Below are 20,975 nucleotides of genomic sequence, written 5' to 3'. Positions count from 1 at the left end.
TTTTTTTCTTTCTCTGACTGCAATTTTGTGGGCGAAGAAAAATGCAGTAAAACACAGGAAACACATTAACTACTGTTAGTTGAACTAAGATTATCTGACCAAAATGAAACATATAATTCAAATACAAAAAAACCTAAACTTGGACATACCGTAATTAGAATGTGTTATTCTACACACCTTAGACACAGCCCAGTTGTTTCTCAAAGCAGGACAGTAGAGCAAGCTCCACTCTTGAGAGTTAGTCACTTAGGTTATGTATTATTTGAACTCCATGAACCTATGTTTTTCTTTTCTCTTTTCTTTCTTGAGAACAAACATAATTGACACACCCTGTAGGAGACCTGTTGACTGTTGTCTTGCATATTCATGATGGCCTCTGAAATCTTGACATCAATAGGCTCCATGACAGACTCAATGTTGAAAGGCCCCTCCAGCCTCTGTGCCACCAGCAGCATGGCATCTGTCACGAAGGGAGGGGTGTTGGAGGGAGGGGAGCAGAGACACGCATTCAGTTAAACAACACTCAGAAGGTCATATGAAACATACAAAAGTTCATGTTTAGCATTTTTAGATACGATAAGATTCAGTTCACTGATATTAATTCAATCAGGAAAAGCTTTCTTCACTGCTGCTCCCCTTTCTCTATTATAGAATAGATAATAGAGAAAGGGTAGCAACCTTTTCCTATCTCCTATCTTACCCAACTCTGAGTGAGTCGAGGGGTGTGGTCCCATTCACATGGTTAGCTTCACTCATTCATGGTACCACTGGTGCTAAAACAAAGTCTTTTTTAAGGGGGGGGGGGGGGGGGGGAGATAAGGGGGCCCTCTAGCTCGCTCTCTGCCTTCTTCCATCTCTGCCTTACTTGCACACACAGGCCAGATGCACCACCACTTTTTCTTTTACAACTTTAGTAGTCAGAATATGCATATTCAAAATAAGAAGAGAATCAATGGCCGGTTCACATGCTGTGTCTTTTGCGTGCTCAAATACGTGCAAACGTGAGGCGGACGCGGTCACGACACGCACACGATGCGATGTCACTGAAGTATTCATGGTGAGATCTTCTTGCTCCACATGTAGATTAAGGAGTAAAGCTACTACGGCCATGGCAATCCATTATTTCAGATAACTACTAACAAACGTGTGAAGTTGGCGTCTTTGGTTGCGGCAATACCAGGTGTACCCGTAGGTCAACATCCAAGTGCACTTGGTAAACTTTCTGTGTTCACTGTCCACTCAGCACGCCTCGAGTTTTCCAAGTGCTTTAGAGCAGTGGTTCTCAACTGGTCTAGCCTCACGCCCCACATTTTTCCTTAGTCATTAAGTCACGACCAAAATATATCTTTTTATTTTTGTATGCCTATATACAGTAGTATGCTTTTTACACAAGTTTAAATTGGTGATACTCATCAGTACTTCAAGAATCTAAATGGAACTGTATGAACTATACCACAAATAAATGGTGACTATGGGAACTTACATTATCACATATGAATACAATTGGGCTAATTGAATCCACAAGCAGTCATTCCCAATTTATGCAATCCCAAGACTGTTTAGGGACCACAATATGCAGAAATATTCAGATAGAATAGGCGGAATAACACATAGACGCAGACCCATAGAACCCATTCTTATTCAGATATCCTGAGGTGAGAGGTGAAGGGTCCCCTTTAAAAATGGCCATGCCAGTTTTTCTCTGGCTAAAATTTTGCCCAACTTTGGAGCATTATTTAGCCCCCTTCCTGACAAGCTAGCATGACATTGGTAGCAATGGATTCCTGGCTTAGGTCTTCTAGTTTCAAAGGATTCCAGTATCTTCACTCTAGCTTTAAAAATGAACCCGCTACAGCCTTTTTTTTCAGGCACACATCCGTGACCAACTCAAAACAGCCCAGCAACCCACTTTTGGGTCACGACGACCCACCAGTTGAGGACCCCTGCTTTAGAGCATGTGAATTGGCCCTAAGAAAGAAAGAAATTGCACATGATGGTAAATGGACTACATTCATAGATGGTTTTTGTGTTGCTAGGGAACAGGTTGGAACCTAGCTTAGTTATTGTACTAGCAAACTGCAACAGGAAGTAAGCTGGAGGAAATTTAGAATATTAATGTTGTCAAGTTGAAACAGAATATATAGCGCTTTTCCAGGCTAACGGCTGCCGCTCAAAGCGTTTTTAAAATAATGCCTACATTCACCCATTCACACAGATCACATTCATACATGACGGTGGCGGCAGCTATGGAAGACACCAACCAGCTCGTCGGAAGCAGTTAGGGGTTCAGTGTCTTACGCTACCGGGAGGTGTCATAGTACACCAGCCTACATTGTTTTACATGCTTTTGCCAGCCACCAAGGCAATCCTCCAGTTTCCTTCCTCCATGTTCACACTGACTAACTACTGTCTGACAGACTACAGGCTGCTCATTATCCGACAGCATTTTCTCTGGGATGTAGACTGGATATCTAAAATGGTTTGATTCTATTGACAACCAGAGGGATAGTTTCTCAAAGGCCAATAGTCATGTTTCCACTGTAATACAGACAGTTATAAATTTTTTTAGTAATTTTACATTGTTAAATACTTCACCTTTAACAGAAATGCACAAGAGCTTCAAGTCTGACTTTGGTCATACTAATAAAAAAAGATGACAGAATGGTTTTGCTACCGTTCACTATGAACCATTAGAAGTATTGGGCATACTTTTGCGTACCAAAACGACTGTGTCTCGCTCTCTCATGACTATACAGGCTTGTCAATTACTTCCTCCCTCACATCGCAGCACATCAACACACAATTAGGGGGCATGAATGCTTCTGGGGGTAAACTCAATTTTTATGTAGATCAACTCAATCAAGTAAACAAAATGTAGTTATGCGGCATACTATGAATAGCGTTGATGAGTCATTGATTTAATATAACTTTTGAAAGCCAAGCAACTTCGAGCTCGTATTTACATCCGCTGCGGGCCATAGATGCTGTGAGGTCAACGGCTCATTAATATCGCTGTGTGGACGCAAGCCTATACGGCCGTGTCTGAGCACAAGAGGCACTTTGGCATATTGTTTGTTTGCCACATTGTTTCCCATCACTTTCGATTAACATCTGAAGAGAACCCTTAAATTGTTTAAGCATTCGAAACAAACTATTTACAACTGGCAGCAGGGTAGGTTTCTCAAGCGTTTTCAAACTAGTTGGCAATTACATTTGCCCTTTAGAACCAATGTAAATGAATTGATATTGCCATGAAACTGCGGTGATGTGCTCTCAACCCCCAGAGGACTGTTCATATTAATGCGTTACTGTCTCTGTAATGGCAGTTCTGCGCTTCAATGTGCCACAGGGGGGGGGGCTGGACAGATCCACGATACCAGTAACTCATGACTGAGCAAGTCCCAGGTCTGGAAACGGTAGTTTAAAGGCTGCTTGTCATGAACAGTTCCTCCATCCACAGACCTCCCAGGACAAGACCTCACCAGCAGGCTGTCATAATGACTCCACAATTACCTCCCTTTGAATAAGGTCATCCTTATCCTCCATTTAGACACTACAGAAACAGTGACTACTGGCATGCTCATATTTTCCATGCCTGACCGAAAAGCATATGTTTCATCTGCAATAAAATGCAGTAAGTCATTTGTTTGAAGCATATTATCTTATACGTAGTAATATAATAACAGGTAAGTATTTTGGATGCTGCTCCCACCACCCCACCCATCACAGGAGGAGCAAACTATAGTATGATATACAGTATTGCGAAGTGGTCAAGGCACAGATAATATATTCCAGAATACAGCCCCTGATTACACCAAATAGTGTATAAACTATATCTGATGATGATGAACCTTGATGATTTTCAAAACAAAACAAACAACCCAAAAGTAATACTTTGAGAAAAATATAGCCTTTAAAGGGAAAAAGGAAACAAATAGTGTATATTTTAAAACATTCCAAATTGCATAGTAGCTCTTTGATAGCAGAAGTGTCGTGGGCTTAGGCCTGAGATCACTAATGGCTGAGTAAAAGTTCTGACTCCATTTCCTTTCCAATTACGTCGAAGGCCGAGCCTTTGAAGAGCACCGTTTACACTTTGAGTAGCAGATGAGTGGGGGTGATGCTTGTTCAGATTTTCATGGACAGACTACGGGTTCAGGGCCAAAAGGTTTTTGTATAATAGCAGTTCAATCACATCACTGTGCGAATGCGATCACATTATCCTAAACCTAGTGAAAGAGAACTACGCCATGCCGTTATTGGACTCGGTGGCTTGGGCTTTGTCAATATGCTCTATGTCATTGCCGCAGGTTCAGGCTTTATTGGCTGGGCTATGAGCAAGAGTTGCCCTATTTATTTATTACTCCCATTTCGTAAAGTTCTTTATTAAACAGCAATACAAACATACATCATTATCATAAGGTACACTAATTTACCCACAAGGAGTGTCAGGTTTAGAACTGCTCCAGTTCTTTAATTTACATTTTGCCATTTTAATGAAGCAGCAAATAGACAGTAAAATGTCATACTATACATACACTGAAATATCGGCTCCTTGAACCAGCAGCCATTTACTTGGAAAGGAATGGCATGGAATGGAAAGGAATGGTATATGGCCTGCATTTATATAGTGCTTTTATCCAAAGTGCTTTAGAATGAAGCAGGTATATTCACCCATTCACATAGACATTCATACACAGATGGCGGCAAGCTACCATGCGGGGTGCTGACACAGCCATTGGGGCAATTTGGGGTTCACTATCTTGCCCAAGGACACTTCAACATGGAGACTGGAGGAGGCGGGGATCGAACCACAGACCTCTTTTATCCAAAGCGATTAGTGGACGACGCACTCTACCTCCTGAGCTACAGCTGCCCCCATGGAATGTCTCTATGGTAATCATCTGGGCAGTTGGTATGGGACTGCTGGGCACTGCAGACATAAGGAAGGTAAGTTGTTATTGCTGAAAACACAGGTGTAACAACATGCTACGCTGCTGCTTTCTGACTCCTCTCTATGGCCATCTTCTCCAGCCGCTCAGTGTAGAAACAATTGAAATCCAGCCTGTAGATGATGTTGATCATGCTGTGCACACAGTCATCAGTGCTGGAGATGCTTAGCTTGTCCAGCAGGTCCAGCACCATTGTGCTGAAGTTGCTGTCAAACGCACTGATGGTGGCCTCAAAGCTTGCGTCCGACTGAAGGGCCTCCATATGCTCAGCCAGAAACTTTGTGGTCAGCTTCTTCTCTGCCTCCTCGGTGCTTTCACTGAGGATGGGACGCCCCTCCATGGTGTTGTGCGCCAGAGAGAGGCAGTCCAACCTCATGCTCTGGGCGAAGCGCTGCATACAGTTGGTAAACATCACACACACAGACATGAGCTTGGAGAAGATCTTGAGGAGCTCGGGGTTGGTCAGCATGCAGTCCTTCAGACAGTTGTCCAAGAAGATGGTGTGGTGGCAGAGCACATCATCTATGTTCGACGCTAATTGCAGGTTGTTCTCCATGATGTGCCACGTGGGCTCCATCACCTCAAACATGTAGCCCTGGATGTTCTGCACGAAGTTCAGCATGCGCTGCCGGAGCGCGAACACTGCTGCAAACCACTTAGCAGAGTGTACGGAGTAATGCCTGGCATCTTTGTTGCTGATCCACACGTTGCACAGCAGCCTCTCGACGTGTTTGCAGTAAAACATATGTCTGAACAGCATCTGGTATCTGGTCAGTGCTTTCCTGTTGATGATGAGCGACAGTGGCCATTTGACAATGTAGTCGAAGGAGAACGCCTCCAGGCCACTCAGGGCCACCTCTGTGGGGTCTGCGTTGATGATGGCCTTCTCCTGCTTGGTCCCGATGGCTAGCACCCGCAGCAGCTGGGTGATGACATCATGGGGCATTAAGTTAATCTTGAGGTCATCTTTAAAGGGGTCTGTGTTGGCCGTGCTCATCTTCAGAGCCAGCTCCAGAAGAGCTTCCAGTCTGGGAGGCACAATGTCATCCACCGGCTTCTTCAGCTCCTCCTCTGTCAGGTCCATTAAGTGCACGAAGAAATCACCTTTGTCCATCAAAAAGTAGTGCTTGATCGATCTGAGACGCAAAATCAGCTCCTTCTCTCCCATCAGAAAGTCGAGGAGGACCTTGCTGGCGTAGTTGTAGGCTTCCTCTATCTGCTCTACGTAGGCTCTCTCCTTCGGCATGTACAGCACCTCCGTAGCATCGGGACAGGTCACGTCACGTCCACACTCTCGCACCTCATCTGTACCAGGGTGGGTTCTCCGAGTGGATGCCCTCCCGCCTCAAGAAGAGAGGCATCCTGCCTCAGAGTCACTACGCCAAAGAATCAGTTGCCATGCTGCCACGCCATCAGAATTAATGCCATACTGCTTCAGGCCATGAATCCTATCGCCATGCCATACTTTAATAAAGCTTGCTGATTAACCTTACCCTCTGGTCTCTCATGATTGAAATGATGGTCTCGACCTAGTTTCAAGATGAAGACCAGTCACGCTGCCTCACGCCACACGTAATCTAGAGAGATAGCGACCTTAGCATCACACGTAATCCTAGCGTGACGACAAGCGCAGTAATCCCAGCGTGACGTCGATAATGTCGTCAGTGCAGTAGTGACGCACTTGCCTAGGTGACGGCGTTAATGTCGTCAGTGCCGAGGCCATGACGTGGCAGTATTTATAGCCACGCCGGGCGCCCCACGGTCCTTGTTCCCTGTCCTCCAGCGCCGCACTAAGCTGATCGAATTCCTTCTCTGGAAGCCGCGTTTCACCCCACCCACCTCCCCAGTCCACCACCAATGTATTGACTCCCGAAGAACCCCCTACGGGGGGGGGGTTCTCCGAGCGGATGCCCTCCCGCCTCAAGAAGAGAGGCATCCTGCCTCAGAGTCACTATATCGCTGATCCCAGTACTGGTCATTGTAGTCTTCCTGAATCTTCTCTTTCTGCAGCTCAAGTTCTTCAACCATGAACTCACTGTATGGATCCCTGATGATGCCCCTGTAGATCCACTTCTGAAGGATTTCAAAGTAAGGGAGGCTGGCTGCTTTGTTGAGGTAGAGGCACATTTCCTGGTTGTCACCGGTGTAGTTGAAGGTGCATTCGTGGAGGAGGCTCAGCGTTGACCCACCCATACAGTCACCTTTGTCCACTGAGGAAGCAATGGAGGCCAGTATCTCCATGGCCTTCATAGTGGGCTGGATGTAGAACCAGAGCTTCTGCAGGGAGAGCATGCCCTGCCGGTGAAGGTGCTCCAGCTGAGTGACCAGGATCAGGTAATCCTTCATCAGGGTCCTCATGGCCGCTGTGAGGGCGTGGTTCACCTGGCCGTACTCAAAGGAAGACTTCTCCTCAATGAAGCGCGTTATAGTGGAGTAGTCTGATGCGACCGGCAATATACGATTAACCAGCTCTTTGACGGACATGTCCAGAGTTGGATCCACAATGAACGAGCAGTTCTGCCTCCCCAGCACAGGTTGGGCTGTGATGACTCTCCCATTGACTCCAGTCAGCACAAACAGCAGATCCTCCACCATAGCTTGTTCCTGAGCCGCCAGAGGCAAAATACCAATGGCCACAACCGGCTCTCCCACTGGGCTGGAGCCAGTGATGAAGTCTCCTATGAGAGCAGGGCGGTCATAAACCGAGTTAGGAAACACCAGGTTGGGCTGGGTGGGGTTCTTCTTGTTGTGCGAGTCCCTCAGCACAACCGTGTGACTTTGGCAGACTGTGGGACATTGGAGCTGGCGCTCACATTGGCGAGCTTCTTCCGCAGCTCGACCAGTTCCTGCATGGACATCTTGGTGCTGGTCTGAGGAAGACTATTAACTGGCCGTTGTGACTGCAGTTGTGTTGACTGAAGACTCTGACCTTGATTTTATTTCATTTAGCACATTAAAAAAGAAAACCAACAAACAAATGCTAAAAAAGAGTAGATAGTGCTGGGAGAGAATGGAAGCCCAGAGGGCTTACACAGAGTCCTCTCCCCTCATGAGTGGATAATACAAGAGAAAAAAATATAATAAAACCGTCCTAAGCAAATAAAATAAACCTAAATTGACCTCCTTGGCATTCTGCTGCAGACACTGGAGTGTCTCACTGATGATGTTACAATGTCTCTCTGCGTAAGTGATTTGTGACAGACACTGATGATGTCACATCAAAACCATTGTGACATCATCAGTGATGTCATAAATCACTGATGTCATGAGGTCATTGACATCATCAGTGATGTCATAAAGGTTAGGCTTCTACTTACTAATTGAGTGTGCAAAGCGCGCACATTTCTAGTTACTGTAAAGCGCTTTGTGTGGTTGTCAGCACAAAAGCACAATCCACCTTATTTTTGAATGCCCCGCTGTAAAATAATTATGCAAGGTCCGGTCCGGTCTAGAATGTGACTGATTGTTGCAGCTCGTTAAAACTCTGACGCTGGAAAAAAAGTTCCTTGTCACAATAAATAACACTCGTTTGACGACTTATTTGAGGGAATGTAATAATTGTATCTATCACATCCGATATTTCTGTTGCTCTTTGAACAAGCACCCATATTTCACATAAGGCATCATGGCAGCTAGAAATAAGGTGGATATATAACCAGTCAATTTACCATTTACATTATATTCTGTAGCCTATGTCTCTTGAGATGACACTCAACTGCAATCAAGTGCACAATGTGCACCTTTGTATTTTCCGAGAATATTCTGAATTTGACATTACCGCACACTCGTTAGATCTTATTGTGATGTAAATACATGATAAAGTGAGCTCTGCTTACTTTATAAAACACTATAAAATACTGAAAATTCAGGTCAAGGAAGCACCTGGTTACAACTCATACATGCATCTTATAATAAGAGAGAGAGGAAAAGAGTGCCTCCAGCACCAGAGATGATGGGAATCTCTCCCAACAATAGTGAATTATCTTCAACTTATCTGATGGGCTCAACAAACACAGCGAAGCAGTAACTTTGTCTTAGTACCAACTGAGAAACGTAGGGAAGGAAGAAGATGGGGAGAGAGAAACCAGAGAGAGAAAAACAGAGGGGGAATCAAAGCGGCGAGAGGAATGGCGATGCTGATTGGGTTGAGTCGGGCCAGGGCAATGCTTTGTCCCCGAGGAAGGCGAGCTCCTATACTGCATGTGGAAGAAAAACTCTACCTACATGGAGAATTAATGACTCTCATTTATGAGGAGTGCATGAAGTCCAGTCCACTGTGGCAGGGACTGCCACTGCCAGCCAAATTCTCCCTGCATCACTTTTGTAGTGCCGAGATAGGCTACCGGCCAACTGGAGCAAATCTTGTTATCATCGCCATACAGATATGCAAATAGACCCGTCTTGTTCCATTGTGAGATGAGGGCCTAAAACAACGACACTGAATCTGCCTCACTTCACCGATTGTCGAAATTCAAAACTGAAAGACACAGTGAAACCATAACAATGAAGTAAATATAATGTATTATATGAGAGTTATATTTAAACCATAGAATTGAAATAAATATAATGTACTAAATATGGGAGTTATTATATTTAAACCATAGCATTGAAATAAATATAATGTATTATATATGGGAGTTATATTTCACAACGTGAAGCATGCTCATTTGCATCGTCTTGCTAAATATTGAAAAAATCCGAGGAGCTAACATTACTCCGTGCTCTACCTCTTTATCGAGATTGATGTCCACTTAAATTCAGGCTATGTCAGCCAGCGGCAACCTCCAGCAGACAAGGACAAATAAGGAAAGTGAAAAGGCCCATCTATGGCTCTTTGCCTCCGAAGAGATCCACAGGATGAAAAATGGCTCTAGTGTAATTTGGATTCTGTAAAGCATAGCTCATCTGTGGTTCAGTCAACCAGCTAATGGCGCTATATGAAACAGTGGAAAAAATGGCAAGGGAAAAAGCATATTGTCCTGTGGTCACAGCTTGTCCTGATAAAACAAGAGTCCTTGAACATATACAGTACACACACGCACGCGCGCGCACGCACAAACACACACACACACACACACACACACACACACACACACACACACACACACACACACACAGCTTAATTTGAGGCAGACCCTGTAGGTTTTGGACTACAAGTACCTTCTGGTGACATGAAATTATTATTTTTGTCTGCCATGTAATAATCCCAGTAGTTGGCTCTTCCTTCCCGTCCATGGCAACAACCACCGAAGTGTCTCATTTCCATGGAGACAGGTGATTACCCTTTTAGAAAGTAGCAGCAAGTGCATAGTAATTACATCACATGAGTGAGCTGCTCTGCAGAGGGGGTTATCGTAAACTTCAGACATTGTCATGGCTAAAACAGTGGACTATTTATGGATTTTTTGGGGGGAAACTTACAAGATAAGCATGTTTTTTGTTTGTTTGTTTGTTTGTTTATGTTACAGTTCTCTGCTGGGACAATAACATCTACATTCATATTTGGGTAACCCTTTATTTTACAGGTACCCTAGTTACATATGAACTATTTGTAATTACACATGAACACCAAATGTAATTACACAGTAATTACCAATAGTTATAAATGATGTTCATATGTAGTTACATTGTAACAGACCTGTAAAATGGAGTGAGTCTGTTCAACTGTAGTTCATATGTAGTTACATTGTAACGGACCTGTAAAATGGAGTGGATCTGTTCAACTGTAGTTCATATGTAGTTACATTGTAACAGACCTGTAAAATGGAGTGAGTCTGTTCAACTGTAGTTCATATGTAGTTACATGGTAACGGACCTGTAAAGTGGAGTGAGTCTATTCAACTGTAGTTCATATGTAGTTACATTGTAACGGACCTGTAAAGTGGAGTGAGCCTATTCAACTGTAGTTCATATGTAGTTACATGGTACCGGACCTGTAAAGTGGAGTGAGTCTATTCAACTGTAGTTCATATGTAGTTACATTGTAATGGACCTGTAAAGTGGAGTGAGTCTATTCAACTGTAGTTCATATGTAGTTACATGGTACCGGACCTGTAAAGTGGAGTGAGTCTATTTAACTGTAGTTCATATGTAGTTACATGGCACCGGACCTGTAAAGAAGCTCTGGCCTGGGACAGAGATTGCTAAAAGCCAGTGGTGGATTCGAACCACTGAACTTTAGATTGCAAAGCAGGCGGCGTTAACCACTCAGCCACGAGGGCTTTCCAACTTTCTTAGTGGAGTTTGAGAGGGTAACTGTATGTCAGTCAGATGTAGTTGTCACTTCCTAGCTTTGTTATTATAAGCATAGACTTGGGGGAAAATGTTGATACTTTGTTAGTTGTAGCTTGAAAGACAAGCAATATTGATTAATGTGAATGCATTTCTGCAGTGTGACTGTGCCAGCCCCCCCCCCTCCCCTATTTACACCACAATTCAGAAAATTATTAGATTGTATTTTTTATTTAAAATCTTTAAATATAACTAAATGTTTCTAGAGCACAGTGCATACAATTTATTTAGCAAATAGGGGGGAGTTCCCCCCTTATGTGGATTAGGGGATTTATAGACTTTGGGGGGTTGGGGGGGTGGCGGTGCTGGGCTGGGTATAGACTTTGGGGAGAGATGATCCGGGGGTCTGGTGACCAAAGGGGTCTTTGAGGGGTTTCGACTGGGTCCCCAACAAATTGAGAAATTGGGAAATTGATGGGGAAATGACTCATTTACAATAAGCTAACAATTAGAATGTAGAAGAATGGCTATTTTGATTATAGTTTCACTGTTACCTCTATATCTACAATACTTTTATTAGAATTTTTGTATGGGAATTCTGGACAAAATCATACCTACAACTAAATAAAGTATCAATATTTTCCCCCAAGTCTCTGTGTATAATAACAAAGCTATGAAGTGACAGCAACTACATCTGACTGACATACAGTTATCCTCTTAAACTCCACCATGAACGTTGGAAAGCCCTCGTGGCTGAGTGGTTAAAGACGCCTGCTTTGCAATCAGAAGTTCAGTGGTTCGAATCCACCACTGGGTTTTAGCAATCTCTGTCCCAGCCCGGAGCTTCTTTACAGGTCCGGTACCATGTAACTACATATGAACTACAGTTAAATAGACTCACTCCACTTTACAGGTCCGGTACCATGTAACTACAAATGAACTACAGTTGAACAGACTCACTCCACTTTACAGGTCCGGTACCATGTAACTACATATGAACTACAGTTGAACGGTCTCACTCCACTTTACAGGTCCGGTACCATGTAACTACATATGAACTACAGTTGAACAGACTCACTCCATTTTACAGGTCTGTTACAATGTAACTACATATGAACTACAGTTGAACAGACTCACTCCATTTTACAGGTCTGTTACAATGTAACTACATATGAACTACAGTTGAACAGACTCACTCCATTTTACAGGTCTGTTACAATGTAACTACATATGAACTTCATTTATAACGATTGGTAATTACATTTGGTGTTCATGTGTAATTACAAATAGTTCATATGTAACTAGGGTACCTGTAAAATAAAGGGTTACCCATATTTGCATAGATGAAAACAGAAATTATTTGTCGTGTGGACCTGTAAGTCCCACATAAGTGGTGGGCATTTGCGCATGTTATTTATGTTGAGTGTCCAGAAATAATTGGTAATATAATTGGTTGAGTGAAGGGCTGACATCACACTGTGGGCATTTCAAACCCAGCGCGGTTCAGCCCAGTGTCGTATTGTGGCCGACTTCTAGCAGCATGGCACGACCATGACATGTTTTATTGCTGCCATTTCATTATTCGCCAACATTGTTTCCTATGTTTAAAATAGATATCCTATGAAAGTATTTCTGCTGCTGCTTTGACACGACCCTTTGATGTCAAAGGTAAACACTGCAGATGTTCATCTGTTTTCGAGAATATAGATGATTCATTTGAATTCGATGGGCGCCCATATGAAATAACATCATATGGATTACAAACTGAGCAGCGGGGGGACAGGAGCTGCTATCTACCAATGTGACAGACAGCAAACAGAGCAGGCTGAGCCAGCTGCACCCAGGTAAATACATCGTTGATTTTCTCATTATCTCTATGATATAATAAGGATATGAGCCGCTGCGTGTCAGAAAATAAGCTATTTACAGGACGTAAATACAAGCATTACACATGCCCCGTATTCTTCGTTTTCAGGTCGCAATTCAAAACATATTATCGTTGCAGCGCATGATGTACCGTATATCAAACTGAACTTATCAGGGTGACTTAAAAATCACATTTAAAGCTGGAAATAAGGTCCAGGTTGTCAAAAAGTGGAATTCTCCTTTAAGCCTGCCCCTGACTCTGCGTAAGAATTTCGCCCGGTCTTAGGGGGAAGAAGGCTTAAACCTAGATGGTGCAACCGCCGTAACTGTTAGGTCGGACTTAGACCGTCAAGTTACGACCGACTTAGCTTAAGACCAGGCGTAAGCCCTCTTGGTGCAACCGGCCCCTAGTGATTTTGTCTCGTGGTGTTTCCCATGACTAACCAGCCTCTCTTGTGTCCTAGGATCATACCCCACCTGCCTGTCTATCCTGCTCGTCTCCCTACCTGCCTGATAGCAACCTCCTAGCCTCCTCCAAGCTACCCCTGCCTGCCACGCTTCCCCTCACTCAGGCCAAACCCCGCTCTTCCTTACATCACTCACCATCACATTCCCTTTCGTTGCCATCAGCCCTTCATCCAGATCCTCCGTTCAATAAAACCCTTTTCTGAACATTTTTCTAGGGGAAACACTGGATGGACTACTGTATGGCGCAGCTTTCACAGTAACATTTATAAAATAATTATCAACTTAAATAAAACATTTACGAAACTTGAACTTGGCCACTGCATTTGCAGGAATATTTTAATAAAAAAAAAATATATATTAATAATAAATAATGAATGGGAAATAATCACAACATGCTGTCATAAAAAATCAGCTGGACTTTTGGATTCATGTTCCCAGCGTTTTCTCTCCCTGTGAGAGCAGAGCGCAAAGGAAGGGCTGGAGGCCACGCTGGCTGGTTTAGCGACCCTGTTAATTGGCGCCCGCCAGCTGAATGCGTCTCAAGAGGAAGAGAATACGTTGGGTACGAGCAGTCCTCGTGAATGCCTGTTTAGTGAGCTAGAGCCGCTGAGGCAGGAAAGCCCAGGCACGGCTTGGAGAGCCCTCCACCCGCTGCGCCCTTTGGTGCTCCAGACGCACCAAAGGGCAGTGACGACTATAGCCTCCGGCTTCAGACAGTTATTGTTGTTTACCCTAATGACTGTTCTCCCGTTTTGCTTTGTTTTAATAGCTAGTCTAACTGTCGGGCATAGGAAATGTATTTAGAAGCAGGGAAAAACATATCCCCGCGGGGATTAAATTTTTTTTACCAGAGGTAGGGATATCAAAAGCCCCACAATCCCCCCATCAACCCCCTTCCCCAAGCGATTGGCACCCTGCGTAACAGTACTAAGCACCACCGTGCTCACTACCTGTGCTCGTTGTCTTGATATGTTCTGGAACCTTTTTCCCTCCAGACTGACTTGGAGGACCACTGACCGCTTGGTGTTCTGGGTCCAGACTGACTTGGAGGACCACTGACCGCTTGGTGTTCTGGGTCCAGACTGACTTGGAGGACCACTGACCGCTTGGTGTTCTGGGTCCAGACTGACTTGGAGGACCACTGACCGCTTGGTGTTCTGGGTCCAGACTGACTTGGAGGACCACTGACCGCTTGGTGTTCTGGGTCCAGACTGACTTGGAGGACCACTGACCGCTTGGTGTTCTGGGTCCAGACTGACTTGGAGGACCACTGACCGCTTGGTGTTCTGGGTCCAGACTGACTTGGAGGACCACTGACCGCTTGGTGTTCTGGAACCTCATCATTTACAAATGAAGCACTGCACATCATTTAACAAATGATGCTTTCACCGGTCTTTTGAAATATTCATAGCAGTAAAACACATAAAGATGACACATTCAGACCAACAGCAATCATCTAAGTTCCAATCAAACCTTAAAAGCTTTACTAAAATGGAAATTTCTGCTTGCTAACGTCCAATATGTAAAAAAGAAAAAAGAAAAAGAAATCCTTAATGTACATTCACACTTTCTTTTTCATGGCTACAGCAGACCAGCTAGCGATAATGTGATGTTCAATGCCAAGCTCTAGAGACTTTTTAAAGGCACTCATACAGAAGGACAACATACATTCATAGCATCCTCTGTCTGATACTAGGATTACAAGGGGCATGCTTTGACTATATACATAGTCATAAAACAAGTCAGATGAAAGGAGTTTTCTGTGTGGTTTAGTACAGTACATTAAGTCTGGGAGACAACATGGTAGAGATCTGAAATCATCTCTATCTAAGATAAACACTGAATCTACTGGCAGCTCCATCACGGCTGAACCCGTAAATCATGCCTCGTCCTGACATAAATTCCCTCTAATCTGAGGTGGATGCTGTGGAAATAGCCTTGTCTTAAACACACCATGAATATTGAACTAAAAGATAAGGAAATGATCCCTATGAAATACATCCTCCTATACAATATGACAACAATAACATAAAACTTAGGGCTGTGCAATATAATTCCCCGTAATACTGTACAATATTCCAGAAAAATATCACAATATTATCGCTGTATCGATTTTTGTGTTCAGTGACACAATAAGAATACTTATGCACTGTTTTTTTTTGTTTTTTTTCAGTGTGTTCAGCAACAAGGTGTGCAACTGTGCAAATTTGCAAATAGCATTCTAATAAATTGGAATGCAAATTCGGAATCAAATAGTTTTGACTCAATTTGTCCACCGAGTTATCAATATAATATGATGTACATATTATTACACTACCTGGGTGGTACACAGCAAGTTGTATTTCCAGCTTGATTTTTCTCCCCAGTAAAGAATTGCAATATATCGCATTATGTATTGTATCGCAATGTACAGTATTGTGATAAATTTGTATTGTGACATGTATCGTGATACGAATCATATTGTGAGGTCCTTGCCAATACCCAGCCCTAATAAAAAGGTGTAGCCTACCATTTAGAACAGAAGGAATTTTAGAAAAAGTTTTTTTTAAAGCTTTTTAAGCTAAAGTCTGACACACCCATCGCCACCATTTGCATGATCACTGTTTAAACATGCAATGGTCTGATAACACACTAGACTAGACAATCTTGTCTTCCAACAGACTGTAGAAGCCATGTAGGTACCGATCCGGCACCGCACTGCTAATGAAACCAAGCAGCATGAGCGGATCCCGTTACTAATGGGGTTGGAGATGTCATGGAATTTCAGTCCATGAATGCTGACAGGGATGTTCCAACTACTTTGGCCACAAACATGTTGAAGAAATCCCTCCTCTCAGACAGTCAGCATCCTTTTTTCTCTTGGCCACCACAGCCACATGTTTTGGAGCACATCACCGCCACCAAGCCCGGACGTGACCCCGGACAAGCTCAACAGCCGAGCAGCTCAGAGCAAAGACAATGATAAGCCTCAGCGCTCAAAGATGCAACCAAGAGAATAATTTCGCTCTCTTTGTTAAATTTCTCTTTCTGCAGACTTGTAATTACACAGGTGGGAAGAGAATCTATAATGAGATTCACTCAGCCACATCTTTATGTAACTATGAGTGATGATGCCAGCAAAGACGAACTATCAAACAAAATCGCAATTAATGGTGTGGCTACAGTACAGATGCCATTGCACATAAAAACAGTGAACATAATATAGAGTGGGAACAACACTTTTTACCCCGGTGCTGCCTTGCTAACAAGCGGTGTGCTTACACAAATAGTTTGACACCTGTAGGTAAAGGTGTATGTTGCAGACTGGCCCATCGAGAATAAATTCCTATTGTGTTTAGAATACATTATAACAATGCCAGGCATTAAATCATCCATTTTTCTAACAGTTCCCACTTCCCAGCTTACAGTTTCCTCATCACTGCCTGAGAACATGAATGACTTTCTTCGACTGCGTTCAAACATAGCGTTTTTCCCCCCCAACCGCCAGCCCCCATTTACCCACTAAAAGTGGAAGCGGCCGCAGCAAGGCGCAGAAATGCGGCCGCTTCCGAAAAGCGCTGCAGCAGACTTTTTGTGTGTTTTGTTTTGTTTCTTGTCAGAGCGGAGCGCCGACCAATCGCGATGACACAGAGACACCGTTTCCCATAGCAACAACAAATATGGATAAAGTGAAAGTGCTGGTTGAGAAATTGGACTAATTGCAATAAGTGAATTTCCGTTACCGCAACAGCGATCTTAAAGGCAGTATGGATGGATTATACTGGACATGTATTGGAAATATCTGGGATTGGTAGGGGGAGAGGTGGTCGGTGAGGTAGGGGGGGGGGGGGGGGGGGGGGCAGTTGGTGATGGGCTTTGTAAGTGATGACCAGGATTTAGAACTTGATCCGGTGAGAGATGGGAAGCCAGTGGAGTTCTTTGAGGAGTGAGGTGATTTGGTGCCAGGATCTGGTGTGGGTGAGAAGTCGGCCGGATGCATTCTGGACCAGTTGGAGTCTGTTGATGAGGCGGGTGGCATTGATGCCGTGGAGGAGTGAATTACAGTAGTCCAGACGGGAGGAAATGAAGGTGTGAATGAGTGTTTTGGCAGTGGGGTGGCGGATCTTTGCAATATTGCGGAGGTGGCAGAAGGAGGATTTGACAGACAGCATAATTACAGAGTTCTATAGCCACACCGAAAAGCAAAAAGGATATGAGATGAATTATTTGTATTTTCTCAACCTTTTGTCCATGGGTGGTAAAACAGATTAGACCACGCAAACAACCATTATAAATCCATTGAAGTGAGGTTCCAGCAGTGTGGGTGAAATGGCTTTGAGACAGCGCGGTGTGCTAAATCACCCCTGTTCAAATGCATCTATCTATCCTCAGCAAGGCAATGCAGACCTCAGTCACACAGGAAAATAAGAGACTAATGAAATGCGGCGCCCCAGCATAGGGTAGCTAGTTTGATACTTCATGCTAATTTCCTTGCTACATTATAATACATCATAGATTGGACCTCATCCAATTTAAAAGGCAACGATGGCCAGTTATGTGAGGCATATGAAGGAATGAGCATATTCAAGCATTTCTTTCTATTCCCTTGTGGGCGTTAGGAGTACTGGCTGTTGAGCTCGACATACAGACCTGTGGCTGCTGCTATAGCTCTTGCTCTCTCCGATGCCCAATCTAGGTCTGATTGCACAATAAGGAGGTATTATTAGATGCCTCATCATCAGATTGCAAAGGCAGTTTGCCCTCTGTTTTGGAGGTCATCTAATAACTCCTTGATGATGCAGCAGGATGCGGGATGAGCATAGAAGCTCATCTAAGAAAATAATCATAGAAATCAGAAATCAATTTGATTTCAGATACAGCAAATCGCATACAGCATGCTAGATAATAGCAGTTTTGAAGTCATAAATAACGATCAAGCCTAAGTACTTTGGTCACAAACCGAGACATTAGTCAGTCTTCTCTTGTTCCATGTCTGCTTCAAGTGAAACACGCAGACAGATACAGCTAGGAGAGGCTACAATCTAACCCGAGAGAGAGAGGGTGGTGGTGGTGGTGGTGGTGGTGGTGGGGGGGGGGGGGGGGGGGGGTGGAGTAGTAGCTGTATCAGATGCTAAATAAGACGCAGATCTAATTTAAAAAGACAATTATGTGGTCATTATTGACTCAAGGCCACATTTCTGAAGAAACAAAAGTCGCTTTCAGATCCTCGACTTTCAGGATCGGAGATCAAAACTGTGCATGACATCCATGTTGAGATTCATTTTCCTGAAAGGCAAAGACAGAGAAGTAACCTAATAGAATGCTTGGTGCATGCACAGTCAAACTCTCCTGGGTGACGCCATTAGCCGGCTCCGTGTTGAAGAGCACGAGTGTAAGATTAATTATATTAATGTTTAAACAAATGAAAAATCACAAAATTAATGACCAAGCCCTCCGTCTCCAGTCCCCTCAGTGTCCTTTGGGGCGGAGAGAATATTTCGGTCCAGTTGTGTGGTCTAATTTTCCTGCCATGGGCAGTCCCTCTCCCCTCGTGGTGCGCATTCCGAGGGTTTTTTCCAGTCCATATTTTATTCATGAGCAAATTTTCACAAAGTACAGGATATGTTGCTGGCTTTAATTTTCATAAACGGCGAGGTTGTGGCTGGCTCCGGTTACCAAGTGAAACAAATCACCTAATTAAAAAGAAATGAGCGGATCGAATCGATGCAGATCACTTCCAATGTGGTGACACGTCTCTCCAGAGAGGACGATAACAGCCCGCGCAACAGCAATGCAACATGATGGCAAATCAAAGTGCAGCACAGTCAAGCTCGTTCACTTTTAGAATGACTTGAAGCCCGAGCGCTAGTCTCACTGCGAGCATTGCGACGGTGGAGGAGGTAAACTCGATTTCCATCCCCTGGTGTCAACTAGCTGTCAACGCACAAAAAATGATAATGACACACGTGGGGTGTAAACTACAGAGGACAATATTCATCACCGCAGCATGTGACTGATGTTCAAACGACCTAAGCGGATGGGGACATCAATTCACCCAGACAGCCTGATAAATAACACCATCAAAAATGTTTTAAAAACAGCCCACTTCAGAACGTTTCTCCAACACAAAGAATGTTTTTCCAACCGGAAATAGTTTGCAAACACCTTGACGAGAAGTAAACACAGTTTAAGCAGCTCTAAACATCCATCCTGTGATTCATGCAGGCATGCTAATGTCGAGCGGTCCCAGAGGACTTGCTCAGCATGGAGTGTGCTCAGGTGCGAGCGAACAGACTGACAGCTGTTCATCAGAAGCTCTGTGCTTCAGCTAATTCATCTCATTAAAATCTAATCCCACTCTTAATCTCATCCAACTTCACACATAATTATGGAATGCTATCCCCCCCCCCTGTGCATGTTTGAAGATAAACAGTAGAAAATCAGATCTAATACCAATTAATTTCTACATCAAACTCAAGACATCTGCCATAAATGTATTGCAAGAAAACAAAATGGTCTTTGGAAAAAAAGAAAAAGAAAAAAAAAAGACACTTGGCATGTGTTTCCATAATTTATGCAGTTAACAATACTTGCTTTTATGTGCAGAGTAGGGAGAGGTCAGAAAGGAGCAAACAGATTAGAGACTTGCTACTCAGTGCAGCCCATTGGATCTCTTCTTTATTCTATTCTCTAATTATACAGATACCAGTAAGAAAGAACAAAACAAATCCATTACAATTAATACAATTAACAATTTTACAGATAACAGATTCACATCAATGTATTTTCTCTCTGTTAAAAAAACAAACAAACACAACTAGGAATTTGCGAATGATACAAGATAAAAAATCACCCTCCCCCAGTGCAATGAATCACTGTTAATTAATCTGCTATTTCATTAAATCCTGCTTTGGTGTTCTGAAATCAACGATTGCTTTGCAACTCTAGCTATGTTAGCGCTTACTACAGTACTGTATGCCTTGTGCTTCATGTTAATTATATATATATATATATATATATATATATATATATATATATATATATATATATATATATATATATATTCATAATGAGATGGGAGCAAGACTCACAAGAGATTGGTCCGGGAATAAAACCTTTCATTATGATTGTGAAATAACAATGTGAGACCCACTTATTTAAGTGTGACATTGGACCTTGAAGCCTGGGATCACAGGGTGATCCTTAGAGTCTGTGATTGCCTTTTGTTTTAAGTGAAATATCTCGGTCACATTTAATTTGCTTGGCCGATTTGCTTCTTGCCCGGGGCAAAGGAATGGCACCTACTTGCTGGCCCTCATATCTGACACAGAAATAAAACAAAGCAAAATGTTCTTCTTCTCCGATGTCAATCGCAGCAAGCAAGTTCTCAAGGACATTTAATTTGAGATTGCCGATACCGGTTACAGTACCGGTACTTTAAAGTCTATTTAGTAGCACCTGCAATACTGACATGTACCG

The 20,975-nt window shown here is 43.4% G+C and overlaps 1 protein-coding gene and 1 pseudogene across 2 annotated transcripts in view; both read right to left on the bottom strand.

Moving 5' to 3' along the window:
• gpc6b (glypican 6b) overlaps positions 1-20,975 on the bottom strand; it is a gene marked incomplete at both ends in the record, with an annotated part of 143,235 nt that overhangs the window by 31,854 nt on the left and 90,406 nt on the right. Inside the window, one exon of the mRNA XM_083639494.1 lies at positions 330-460. Within this exon, the coding sequence (XP_083495620.1) occupies positions 330-460 (131 nt within the window). The remainder of the gene's footprint in view (positions 1-329; positions 461-20,975) is intronic.
• LOC310778738 (gamma-tubulin complex component 2 pseudogene) lies at positions 4,990-8,003 on the bottom strand (annotated as a pseudogene). The gene is made up of 3 exons: positions 7,984-8,003; positions 6,831-7,881; positions 4,990-6,257 (listed from the first exon to the last, which is right to left on the bottom strand). The product of its transcript is annotated as a gamma-tubulin complex component 2 pseudogene (transcript).

Source organism: Poromitra crassiceps (assembly GCF_964638095.1).
Source record: "Poromitra crassiceps genome assembly, chromosome: 6".
NCBI lineage: Eukaryota > Metazoa > Chordata > Actinopteri > Beryciformes > Melamphaidae > Poromitra > Poromitra crassiceps.
This window is presented reverse-complemented; position numbering and strand designations above follow the sequence as displayed.